Source organism: Helianthus annuus, chromosome 9 (assembly GCF_002127325.2).
Source record: "Helianthus annuus cultivar XRQ/B chromosome 9, HanXRQr2.0-SUNRISE, whole genome shotgun sequence".
Taxonomy (NCBI): Eukaryota; Viridiplantae; Streptophyta; class Magnoliopsida; order Asterales; family Asteraceae; genus Helianthus; species Helianthus annuus.
In genome coordinates this window covers 35729114-35741231 of record NC_035441.2, presented here as the reverse complement: position 1 = coordinate 35741231, position 12118 = coordinate 35729114, and the positions used below count along the sequence as shown (strand labels likewise).

General features: G+C 36.2%; 1 protein-coding gene across 1 annotated transcript; it reads right to left on the bottom strand.

Moving 5' to 3' along the window:
• Window positions 1-244: 244 nt before the first annotated feature.
• LOC110877424 (VAMP-like protein YKT61) lies at window positions 245-5475 on the bottom strand. Its single transcript, XM_022125557.2, has 6 exons — window positions 5045-5475; window positions 3598-3695; window positions 3352-3456; window positions 3136-3201; window positions 2425-2511; window positions 245-496 (listed from the first exon to the last, which is right to left on the bottom strand). The coding sequence occupies exons 1-6, from the start codon at window positions 5241-5243 to the stop codon at window positions 446-448; spliced, it is 606 nt and encodes a 201-aa protein (XP_021981249.1). The 5' UTR covers window positions 5244-5475; the 3' UTR covers window positions 245-445.
• Between the last annotated feature and the right edge of the window lie 6643 nt (window positions 5476-12118).

Genomic DNA, 12118 nt, shown 5'->3' with positions numbered 1-12118 from the left:
TTATTGTTACCAGATCGCACTAGTATTGTAGCAAATCAAACTTATATCAACTGAAATTTCACCCTAAAGCGTGGAGAATCCCATTGCTACAAATCTAAGAAACAAAAAGATATGTGATGGTAGGCATGGACATATGATCTGGTTAGCCTCTAACTACGATTTCGAAAAATAACATACCAAACCAAGTTGAAGGTCGGACGGAGGGTGGCCAAGAGTGATATAACCACTAGTGCCAAAATCGTAATTTACTCCAACATAAAAATATATGTAAAGTGCATGACACTAAACACAAACCTGAATATTATGATACACAGTAAAAACAAAACAAAGCAACACATTGTAGCATCAATATTATGTTTACAATGCTTCTCCATCGAACATCGATTTCTCCAAACGGTTAACACATGAAAATGGGAAATATTACTAGAAAACATACGGAAACTTCTCATAAAATTGTGCAGCACTGATTCGTCTTCTTTGCCTGCTTGTAAAACATCTGTTTTGTCCACAATCAACCAAATGATTCTTGTTATTTGTCTACCACTTGGGAACAATTTAGCAATTAAAACATATAAAAAATCAAAGAGATGCTGAAAACCAGTAGCAATTATATAGTGATAAATAAGGTTTATATATGATTTAATGTATAAATCACTTAATGTACAACCATTTTAGCTACATGTATAACACTTTAAAGCAGAAAAACACCTTCTGTACAAAAAGTGCGCGCCTCAGTGGGATTTTTTCGAAAAAAGTTCGCTTTTTGTACAGAGCTTGCCTTATGTCACACAAGGCGCAACTCTTTGCGCCTAGGGTCGCTTTGCGCTTAAGCGCGCTTTTTTAAACCAAGGCCTGAACAAGATGTTAAGCTCAAACAAACATAAGATTTCTTCCCATTTGTGACTTTGAGTAAAATACACAGATAGTCCCTATGGTTTGGTGAAATTTCACCTTTAGTCCCCAACTTTTCAAAATTACACTCTTAGTCCCTGTGGTTTAACAAGTTGTTACTCGGATAGTCCCCAAAGCGGATGCAGATTAGTTTTTCTGGTTAAGTGGGTGTGAAAGGACAAGGACTATCCGAGTAACAACTTATCAAACCACAGGGACTATCCGTGTAACAACTTGTCAAACCACAGGGACTATCCGAGTAACTTTCATCCGCTTTAGGGACTATCCGAGTAACAACTTGTCAAACCACAGGGACTATCCGTGTAACAACTTGTCAAACCACAGGGACTATCCGAGTAACTTTCATCCGCTTTAGGGACTATCCGAGTAACAACTTGTCAAACCACAGGGACTAAGAGTGTAATTTTAAAAAGTTGGGGACTAAAGGTGAAATTTCACCAAACCATAGGAACTATCCGTGCATTTTACTCTTATTGTTATTAAGAAATTTAAAACTCAAAAACCACATGACTTCTTTGAAAACCTATGTTATATCTAACGTGCATGACCATTAAGATCGGCCACTTCGGAAGAGCCTTTTGCTAATCGGCATGCCCCAAACGACCGTCTTAAAGGACAGAACAGTCTTTTCTACACCTTCACTTACAACACATAGCTTGCTAATGATACCATAGTTATTAAAGGCGTTAGGCGTACTCAGGGCGCATAGCTCTCGCCTGGGGCCTAGCCGCAAGGCGCAAAAAAAAAACGCGGGCTTGAGAAAAATAAAGCGCACAAGAAAAAAGAACTTAAAAATTTTTGTTATACAATAGACAATTAATACTATTCTTCAAATAAAATAAAAGGAAAGCTATTATATAACATTTTATATCGTCTATTTAGTACCAAAAGTAATAAATGCTAGTTTATTAGTGTAGAAAAATAGTTTTCGTTAGATAAAAGTAGAAATCTAGCTGGAATCTTGCCAAGATTTCGAGAATTTGGCCAGAAACTCTCTAGAATCTAGGAATCTCGCTAGAATATGTGCATGAACCATCACCTAGAGAATTAACGCGCAACTGCCTTGACTTAAGGCGCAATTGCCTTGCTAGGAAATTGGGCCTAGGCGCAAGAGGCGATGGCTTTTAACAACTATGAATGATACTACGGTTGCCTTCACAAAATTAGTTACTACTAATACGATTATATCCATGTCTTTTCAATTACACCACTTTCAAACTCTATAATTATAAGATTTTTTTCACTTTTTTTTTGCATGAATGTCGTAACATTAAACTCGTGTTCTTAAACTATCAATCTTAAAAGCATCTTACCTGAAAAGCGAACTTGCAAGTTTGTCAGCAAATAAAGCAGTTAAATTATTCAAATTAGAACCATAGTAAGATTGCAAGTTGTCAGCCACTACCATAAATAAAATATGCTAGTATCTATACAGATTACAGAATACAAACAAAATACTTACAGAAATAAATAAGAACTGAATATCGAGAATATTTTGGTTAAAACACGCACCTGTGAAGCTGCACTGAGATCTGAACTCTTCTCAACTAAACTGTCGAGTTTTTCCCCTCTTTCAAGAACACTGTCGATGGTTTTATGCTGTAGCAGATAGAACACGATAATAGAAAGGTGACATCAGATTACACGTAAAACTAGTTTCTAAATTATAAAAACGATAAATTAACCTACTAAAATATGATAATAACTTATTAAGTAATAATCAAATTTCTGAGGCGTAAACATGGTGAAATGGCAAATCAAAGGGTTGGGTATCGGGTCAAAACATATAAGTTTCGATAGGTCATTAGGTTGTGTTGACATGAAACACTTGTCTAGATTTTTTCATTAATAACTAGTGTCAGAAAAAAATCTTATTATATTAAAAATTCTAAAACATTTCAATAAAATGTTTTAAGAGGTCTTACGCATTTAAAATACACTTTAGGAAACTTTCAAGCCCCTTTCTTTTTAATCTAACTTCTTTCCTATTCGATATATTTTCTTATTTTGAGATATAGGTCACTGAGATAACATAACAGTACACAATAAAATCTCACTTATAGCAAGCTACTGTATAACACATTATATATTGAATAAATATATAATATATCGTTTGACCCTAGAACTAATTACTTCTAGTAAAAGTAAGGTCAAACTATCAAAATCTTTTTGCAGACAGTAATGACAAATAAATAAATAAATAAATAAAATATGGATGCTTACGAGGATAATTTTGGTTTCATCTAATTCCCGCTGAATTTTCAACAGCTTATCTGCCTCTGCAGGGTCCTGAAATAACGGAAAACCAATTATGATGACAAGAGATCTGAACATACACACCGTACACTGCAAGCCTTATAGCTTAATACCAAAAAAAGGGTTTAATTTATGTAGTACGTTAATCAAAATAAAACTCAAAACTCAGAATTTATAAATTACCTGAAACTTAGTTAAAGCTTCATTAAGATAAGGCCACGGTTGAGTACTGTCTGCCTGTATAGTCCTCCATGAATCACCAAAACATTTTTGATACTCATCTATCACCTGATTAATAAATATGTTTACATCCATCAGTTAATAATGGCGATTCACAGAAAGATTCGGGTTTCATTAACTAATCATCGTGATATTCTCACATGCCATTTAATCTTCTTAAACCGCGTAATAGAGACTGAAGTAAATTACCTTGTTAAGTACAGAGAATGCACTTCTAACGGGATAGTGATCATCCATGAAGCCCACAACACATAGACCGTTTCGGTTATACGAATGCACCTTATACTCTGTAACAAAATAAACAAAGACAAGTCAGATTAAAGAAAACAAATTTGTCCAAATACATACCACCGGCCAGGGCCCGATATTACGAAGGGCACACTATTTTAAAAAGATACCTGATATGTATATGTAAAAAAACATTTTTAATAGGGTATACCCATACAAACACCAACATAGACCCACTTACAAAACTATTCTTATGGTTTAGATTAGTTATTAGCCCATTGGCATTAGGTTTAGAACTTTAGTGAGCCCAATACCCAATTTCGTTAAGGCCTAAGGGCACGTTTTTCCGAGCTCCAACAGGGTACACGAATTCTCAGGGCCGTCCCTGTCTAACCGACACCCAAAGCGAATCAAATTTTGTGTATTTGAGTTTCCAGTTGGGTCAGGTATTTCTAGATATAAATCCATATGAAACCTTCACCTTGGTTTAAAAAAGCGGGAAGCGCACAAAGGCGATGAAGTCTAAAACCGATTTTTTAAAAGCGAAGCGCAAAAGCGGTGAGCTTTTCGTACGCAAAGCGCAAAGTGATTATTTAATTTATTTTATATATCCCATAAGTGTTTAGCATCCAATACCTATGATTTAGCTACAATTAAGCTTTATATATGTTTTAAAATGAAAAAAACATAAATGTACAGCCTAAAAGGCTATTGTACAACACTCAGCAGCACAGAAAGACCCATGTACATAAGGCGCGCGCCTCACCTGCGCCTCAAGTCAATTTTTAGGCTAAAAAGCGTGCCTCACCTGCGCCTTTTGTACATCGTGTGCCTTGTGTCACTTAAGGCGATTTGGTTGGCGCCTTGGGTCGCCTCGCGCCTAGGCGCGCTTAAGGCGCGCTTTTTTAAACCAAGACCTTCACTTTCTTCATCCTTTATTCTTTAACTTATTCATATCGTATATTTCTTACACCTTCTCTACTTTATTCTTTAGGTAGGTTAGAAACTTGTGCATTACACCGACTGTATAAAGAAAATATTAAATACTTAGTAATAAATATTTAAAAAGTATAAAACGATATTTTAACACAAGATATGAATGGGCACACATTAATAGAATACAAATGAGTACAACAAGAGAAGCCGGAAAAGGATATCCGGCTAACAAAACTTATTTATCAATTATAGATAGATTTCTATGGTTCGTCTATCCTCATTATTTACTTGAAACCTATTATCACTTCCTATCTAATTCACATATTCGGGCCGAAACCCGATCTACCCGAATCCTAAACAAGTCCGACAATTTATTCCATTATCAATTCTTTCCAACAATTCAACAGCCCTAACTCACAAACCCTTCAAGACATAATAACAAAAATAATAACACAAAATTAAACAAAACAACCTTCATGTTGAACAGAGTGCCGTTGATCCGGAGGGGTCCGTTTAGCAACAGTCCGACCCACGAACACGATAAACTGCTTAACCGTAACCCTTTGAAAATACCCAAAATGACTCACATCCGTTGCGTTTGCTAGTATCACAGGATCCGACCCGTCTGATCTCGAATCGCACTTCAATACTAGCAACGCTGTGATCTTCATACTCTTAAATCTGTAATAACCCTAAATAAATTAGGGTTTTGAGTGATTGAGGGGTTTGTGGATCGGTATGAACAATGGATTTGCGATCTGCGTTGTGTTTACGATCGAATGATTCTGTGTCGGTTTTTGGTTTATGGAACAAAAAGGGGTTTCGATCGAATTTGAAATGTGTCAATTTTGGATTTGATATTCCGTACGTTGTACATCATCCAGCCGTCGATAACATTGAAACGTGACAAAGTAAAAATCTAATGCAATTTTGTTATTTAACTTTTACTTTCTTTTTTTTTGCTAAAGTTTGTGTTGGATGAGTATTTGGTATCAAATCATGATCTCGTCCTGATCTGGATGTCGACAATATTGTACCGAAAATTTTCGGTATCGAAAACGATATCCACTTTTTGACATTTTCGGTATTTGTATTTTCGGTATCGGTAACATACCGAATTTTACCTTCAAATACCGCTACCGTACCGTATCGACATATTTGAGTATCGGTATCGGTACCCAGTTTTGACGAAATTTGAGATTAGGATTTTCGGGATCGGGACGATATCAGAACGGGATCGGGATTTGCTCATCCCTTCATATCTCTTAATCCCACTTTATAATCTTTATTCATCCATCATCAGATGTCCAATTGTGATGAATTATGATATGAAAATTCTTATATTCTCATTCCACCCTAAAGTTTGACACTTTTATAAAAATGACACATTAGGTATCATTAAGCATTTAAGCCAAAATGAATTAAACGTTCCACGTTATATTACAGGAAAGATTGTTCAAGTTATAAAACTCATATTTAAACTACCCTTAAGGGTTGTTTGTCCAATTGTTTGGTTTGTAAATTAAGGGCGTTTTGGTCAACTTTAGTCCTTTTTACGACGAAAGACTTTTAAAAGCATCTTTTGACCAAGTGAGCACCTTAAACACATGTTTTATTTAAAATCATTATGTTTCCTAAGAAAATAATGTCTATAATTTAAATTAATAGATATACATCTCTTTAGGTAATCCAATGTTCACCCATGACTCGTTTAACTCTCATCGGACCTTAAGTCCTCAATGAGAGTTTGACCCATTATACATACCTGGCTCAGGTCATGGCATTGACCCGTTTTACTACCTTGCAATATTAATTGATAATTAATAGCGATGCAAGCCATATGTTATTTTCCTGTGGGCACAAAACTCGACAAACGACCATTAGTCATTATTGTCAAATGATGATAACATCACCATTTGACCCGTTTGGCCTATATGGCCATTTTATTATTGTGAGATTGTAATTATTTTCCATCTCACTCATTAGCTCGTTTCGGCTTGCACCAAACGATCACATTACTTAAAAGTCGTTTCTAAATTCATTTGACCCATTGTGACTTACGCCATAGGGTGTCTTTTTCAAAACTCATTATTTATCCGTCAACTCGTTACCAGATTACTATTTTACCCTTTTTACTCATTATGGTTTACACCATAAGGTAACTTTACAAAACTCATTGTTTATTCGTCATCACATGACCAATTTACCGTTTTATCCTTTTTACTATCAAATGTGGTTTCTTACCATTTTCACTTGTTCCGACCCATTTCGATCCGTGTCGGGACGTCATATTTCTAAGACTCTTTGAAATACGAGTTCACCATATTCTTAACCAATACATAAATAGTTGTTCTACTAGATGGGGGTAAGCTTTACTTACCTTGCATCCAATTATGTTTTTTTCCTGCATACTTGATCCGTTTAACCCACTTTCTCCCAAGCTTCCACCTAGCTTGTCAAGCGTTAAACTATTATTTATCATTTGCAAGATGGTTAGATTAGTAATTATTTATCACGACTATCCCACCTTACAGATTTCATATCAAATTACCATTTGATCTTATGATAGGCCAGTTTGACTTTTAAAAGTCAACTGCCTATTAACATATGCAAATACACAAATAGGTTTAACGAACTCACTTAGGCATTTCATCAAATACCCAGTAGACGTTTAACAGACCGTGTCGTCCCGATCAATCAAAAACCCAATTAACCTAGGTAGCTGGGTAAGTCGAGTATCGTATCCACGAAGAGCATGCGGTCAGTATCATACTAGTTCTTTGATTAGTTAGACTATTTACAAAAATGTACAAAGTGTTTATGAAGTTTGCTAATTTTATTTATTTATTTGGTTTGAAAAGAATTCGAAGTTGTTAGTGCATTACGTCTATTGACTTCGTCTTGTATCATGTAATAGGATAGGTTAGAATAACCAGTGCACGAGGATCGAGAAACAGATGAGAGTAGTTAAGTGAGAGATTTCGCCCGAATTGGTCCAAGACCATTTTGGAGCGAAATCAGAAACTTGTGATTTCGCCCGAAATGGTCAATGACCATTTGGAGCGAAATCATAACAATCTGGTTTCGCCCGAACGGTGTTTGTTCCATTTGGAGCGAAATCAGGCTTCTATAAATAGTGCACTTTACATTTTCATTTGGCACGGAATCAGGATTGTGTAACGAAGTGCTTCCAAATTGTTCTCAGGTTGTAATCAGTGTTAAATCAATACAAGAGGCATTATAATTAGTTTGAGCGCCCGTTTCATTGATTCCGCCTTTGATTCGGATAAACAACTCTTCTGATCGACTCATTCGGGTTCGTCAACAATCCTACAAGTGGCATCAGAGCACAAGAGGAAGAGTTTAGCTCAATTGGATCAATTTTCTGTCTTCTACACCTTTTTCGAACTAAACAAGTTTTCACGGTTAAAATCGGTCAAATTTTTCACAGAATGTGTATAAGTGGATATTAATAAAGCCTTGAAAGTTACAGGACAAAATTCGACCTAAAAATGGACAAAATTGAGCTCCGAAGTGATTTCGCTCCTATGAACAAGTTCTGATTTCGCTTGAGAAATCAGATTTCGCTCCAAGATTCTTACTAATTTCGCTCCAGGGTTCCTTGTGATTTCGCTCCAGTTTGTCAAACTGCTGATTTCGCTCTAAATTCCATGTTGATTTCGCTCTAGTTGGCCATTATATGTGATTTCGCTCCAAACTATGTTCTGATTTCGCTCTAAATAGCAATAGTGCTATTTCGCTCGAAAGCTTAAGTCTAATTTCGCTCGAAAAGTCTACGTCTAATTCCGCTCGAAGTGTTATTGGTTGATTTTGCTCGAAAGTGGATATTTGGTTAAAATCTTGATTTCGCTCGAAAGTGAACTTTTTCAAACCAAGATCATTTCACGACAATTGAGTGTCGGTTTATTTCAGACTATTTGATACTGTTTAAACTGATTGAGTTTGTTTGATTGTTATCAGGTGATTGAAGATGTCTAGCAGCGGCGAAGAATTTTATAATACATTCTACAACGCGTTCACTTCCGAATCGACAGATAGAAGATCCGAGATGAGAGAATATTCAAGAGAGATTTCAGAGAATTTGAAGTTTGAAAACATGTATGGAAGTCAACAGAAACCACCGAAGCTAATGAAGACTGAAGATTATAACTGGTGGAAAAACCGATTTGAGGGTTGGGTTAAAGCTTTCGCTCCTGAAAGCTGGTTAAAACTGAAAAATGGATATATTGAACCAGTAAAAGAGGGAGGAGAGTTAATAGATGCGAAAGATTTCACAGACATAGACATAAAAAATGTTGTGGCTGAATATAAAATGATCACATTAATCAAACAGTCAGTAAGAGAAGATATTATCTCGTTACTTGAACAAGAGAAAACTTCGAAAAGTTTGTGGGAAGCGTTAGAGAGAAAATGTATAGGAAGTAATGAGATTGTAAAAAACAAAAAGAAATTGTTGCGTAAAGAGTTTGATCTATTCAGTTGCATGAAAAATGAATCTGTTTGTAAAATGATCGAGAGATTTGGGCATCTGAAAATGGAGTTGGCCAGACACAAAATCACATATACTGAAGAGGAGCTGGTGGATTAATTGTTTGATTCATTGCCAAATGATCAAGATTGGCAATACTTCGCATTAATGCTGAAAAACACAATCAAGCCTGAAGAGTTAACAGTGGATTTGCTGATCGAAAGACTTGAAAGCCATGAGTTGGAGATAAAGAGATCTAAAGTCAACAGTTTAGCTCATCAGCAGAATGTGGAACTTTATTACCGAGGAAATGTACCACATGCTGGGTCTCCAAGAACAACATTTTCTGCAGAAAGTTCAAGTTCAGTGAACAATGAAAGTCTTCACAGTGGTTATCACGGTGGATCTTCTTCAACCTCTTCAAACCAATCTGCTTCAAAGAATTTATTCCAGTGTAATATCACAGTGGATCTGAAGAATGGGCAGAATTTCAGTGAAGAGTCAGCGAAACAACAGATGGTTTTCTTGGCATCTGTACTTGAATCGTATGAAAGCCTCGTTGCAGGGAAGATTGGCAACACCAATTTGACGAAAGAAGATTACGATCAAATAGACCCCGAGGAGATGGAACTGATTGATATAAGGTGGTGCATGGCTAGTGCGGTCCGTCGGGCACAGCGGTTCATGGAGATCACGGGGAGAAAGTCAATTGGTGGACCATCTACCAAACTGGCATTTGACAAGTCTAAGGTGACATGCTTTAAATGCAAACAAAAAGGTCACTTTAAGCGCGAGTGCAGAAATGCGTATGCTGATGATTCTGAAAACCCGTTCAAAGAAGATTATTACAAGAAAGCGATCTATCATCAGAACAAGGCAGAGCCACCAAGATTGAAACAGCCGGAAGAAAGATCAAGGGCTCTTGCAGTTATTCATGACTATGAAGGTTACGGCTGGAGTCAAGTTTGCCCTGAAGAAGATGCAGTTGGATATGCATTTGTGGCTGATTCTGATCCTGATAGATGGTGGAAAAATGATTACGCAAGATGGGAAATCGGAAAATTAAGAGAACCATTCAACGAAGCCCAGAGAGCCAAACGATGGAATGAAGAATTGGAATGTTACATGGATCCAGGGGGTAATCCAGTTGTTGACCCATCAAAAGTGGATTTTGAAGTTGTAACAAATTTGCTTCCAAGGCAGGCTACTTTCAACACAATAAGGTTATCTAATAAAACATATCTGCCGGATTTGGAGAGCAAGATAAGAGAAGTTTGTGAAGCAAGTCTACCGAAGGTGGTAGAAATGAAGAAGAGAAAAGAAGAAGAATTGAAGAAGATGATTGAAGAAGTGAAGACTGTCGCAAAGCTTGCTGCTGGAGAGGAACAGAGAGTTGAAGAAGAACAGAAGAATGAAGAAGTTCAGAAAGAAGAAAAAGAGGAAGATCAGAAAACTGAGACAGAAGAACCGGTGCTGGAAAAGACTGAGGTAAATGAATCTTCTGACTTGTCGAATGTTGAATTTGTTGATGAAAAAGTAAACAACTGCAGGAATTGCATAGAAATGTGCAAAGCCTGTATTGAAAAACATGAAATGATAAAAACAAAAGAAATTGAAGCAAACAAATTCGAAAATGTTTTCAAAACGAAATGTAAAGAAATGATTGAAACAGAAGAAATGTTGAAAGTAAAAGTTGAAAAACTGACACAGAAATGTCAAGGTCTTGAAAAGGATAACGAGGTTTATCGACAACTGTGTACAGCAAAATGTGTCGATTGTAGTGAAAAAGAAACAAAATTTCAAGATTTACAAAAACAGTATGATTCTTTAAAGTGGTCGAGTCAGAGGGTACAAGAAGCTTATGATACTTTGAAGAGCCAAGTCAAAAGTTTTGATCAAAGGTTGTCTGAAACTTTAGTCACTAAAGAAATGTATGAAAGAAAGTTTAAAGAAAAGCAAATTGAATTAAACAAGTGTGTTGATGAAATTGCTAATCTTAAACAAGTCTTGGCTGAAAAAGAAAAAAATGTTACAAAACTTCAAAGTTATCATAACTCTTGTAAGACCCAGTTTAAAAACACTAGATTTAATAACATAAAACCTTGCCTTTCATAGCAAATTTGAAGTTTACAAAAACTTTCAGGATTTGAAAACATAACTACACATAACATTCACGATAATATCCCTACGCAACCATATTCAAGGTAGAATCTACAACTGTTACATAATTTTAAAACAAAAGATCAAGTGCGGAAGCGTTCGCTTGAGTGTTCGGTTCAAATATAAATGCTTGATCATCACCCTTCTACGAGAAAACCTGAAAAACTGAACACTTTTAGACCAATGTTAGTATTATGGTCTTGGGATAATAATATAATCAAACGGTGTTTGAAAACCAATTAACGCAACCAAGAATAATGAAATTATGTTTTTTGAATCTGGGTGCCACCGTAACTTACGGTGGTCACCGTAAGTTATGGTGGTTCCTGGAAGTTTGTGACCTGCCGTAAGGCAGTAGCGTCCCGCCGTAGCATTTTATTTGGCTACTGTAAGTTACGGTATAACCGTAACTTACGGTGGTCACTGTACATATTTTCTTGCTTTGTTGTTGTTGTCATTCTATTCCCAAATTTGCAGTAAATTAATCTTGTACATGATTATCACTAAACCAAGGTTAGGATACTCATGTTCTGATTATTACCGCCATCATGTTTCGCTTTCCCCATGAGGGATTGCTTACGCAAATATGTACATGTTTAAATTCAAGGCTTCGTGTTTGTCAAACTACACTACTTGACATGTTTACCAATCAGAACCTTAACTCCTGTATTAGGAGTTAAGTTTCTCTACTAGCTTAGCGTGTCTGCTACACGGCTTACGCTTGGTTTATAACCATTCGTCACATTTACTCTCAAACTTGTTTTGACCTGTTCGGATGCCAGAACTTAGGCACCAATCAAGTATTTCAAGACCCCTTTTTTTTCTATCGCATGATTTGACCCATTTTACTTGTTTGAGACGCAAAGTCACTTTCGTGACATATTGGTCTATCTTGTT

Coding starts and splice junctions, on each gene's coding strand:
- LOC110877424 (XM_022125557.2), bottom strand. CDS start 5,243: ATGAAGATCACAGCGTTGCTAGTATTGAAGTGCGATTCGAGATCAGAC. Junction 3,457..3,597: donor CATTCTCTGTACTTAACAAG/GTAATTTACTTC, acceptor TTTATTAATCAG/GTGATAGATGAGTATCAAAA. Junction 497..2,424: donor ATCTCAGTGCAGCTTCACAG/GTGCGTGTTTTA, acceptor TGGACAAAACAG/ATGTTTTACAAGCAGGCAAA.